This window comes from Monodelphis domestica, chromosome 3 (assembly GCF_027887165.1).
Source record: "Monodelphis domestica isolate mMonDom1 chromosome 3, mMonDom1.pri, whole genome shotgun sequence".
Taxonomy (NCBI): Eukaryota; Metazoa; Chordata; class Mammalia; order Didelphimorphia; family Didelphidae; genus Monodelphis; species Monodelphis domestica.
Window position 1 is genome coordinate 75,438,669 of NC_077229.1, and position 1,153 is coordinate 75,439,821.

The 1,153-nt window shown below is 75.1% G+C and overlaps 1 protein-coding gene across 1 annotated transcript in view; it reads left to right on the forward strand.

The window, feature by feature from the left end:
- Positions 1-389: 389 nt before the first annotated feature.
- Positions 390-1,153, forward strand: part of ONECUT3 (one cut homeobox 3) — a 51,561-nt gene continuing 50,797 nt past the window's right edge. The window contains exon 1 of the mRNA XM_001371265.3: positions 390-1,153. This exon is cut by the window's right edge and continues 487 nt beyond it. Within this exon, the coding sequence (XP_001371302.1) occupies positions 509-1,153 (645 nt within the window). The 5' untranslated portion in view covers positions 390-508.

Genomic DNA, 1,153 nt, shown 5'->3' on the forward strand with positions numbered 1-1,153 from the left:
AAAGGAGAGGGAGGGAGGGAGGGAGGGAGGGAGGGAGACAGAGAGACTGAGAGAGACACACAGAGAGAGACAGAGAGGGAGAGGGAGAGGGAGAGGGAGAGGGGCAGGCGAACGAGGGCCCTGATGAGCTGGGAGCTGCTGACGTCAGGCGGCGCTGGCTGCGAGGCTAAGGCTGGCGGGCGGTCGGCGGCCACATCGTTTTCGGCGCTGGCCGGGGCGGAGCGGGCTCGCTCGCAGCTGCATCCCTGAGCCCCGGGGAGGCGGGCGGGCGGGCAGCCAGCGGCGCTGTGAGGCTCAGACCGGGGCGGGGGGCGCCAGGAGGCCGGAGCGTCGTGGCCAGGGGCCGGGGGCCGTGCCCGGGGGCCCCGCGGGCCGCGCTCTGCCGTCGCCGCCGCCTGCCAGTGTGCCCAGCCGGCCCCATGGAGTAGCGGCGGGCGCGCCTTCGGAGGGCGGCCAGAGGCGGCGGCGGCGGGGGGCCGGCGGGCCGGCGGGAGGCCGGCCGGCCGCCATGGAGCTGAGCTTGGACAACCTGGGTGGGTTGGCGCATCCGCAGGCGGCCGGGGAGCTGCTGAGTCCAGCCCACGCGCGGCCCGGCCCACACCGCGGCCTGGTGGGGGGACCGGCCCGGCCGGCTATGGTATCCGGCGTAGCCTCGCTGCTGGAGAGCGGCGCTGCTGACTACCGGGCCGAGCTGGCCGCCCCGCTGCACCCAGCCATGAGCCTGGCCTGCGACTCACCCGGCCCGGCCCTCAGCCTCAGCGGCTCATACACTACCCTCACGCCGCTCCAGCATCTGCCGCCCATCTCAGCTGTCTCCGACAAGTTCCACCCGCACCCACCCCCGCACCCACACCACCACCCGCACCCGCACCACCCTGCCGGCCCTCCACCTCACGGAGCCCACCCCCACCAGCGCCTGCCTGCAAACGTCAGCGGCAGTTTCACCCTCATGCGCGACGACCGGGGGCTGGCCTCCGTGGGCAACCTCTACGGCCATTATGCCAAGGACGTGCCGGCCATGGGGCAGCCGCTGAGCCCTCTAGCCAACGGGCTGGGCCCCCTGCACGGCGGACAGCAGCCGCCGCCCCCGCCACCCCCGCCGCCTCCTCCGCCGCTGGCGACCTACGGCACCGGGCCGCACTTGGCCGGGGAG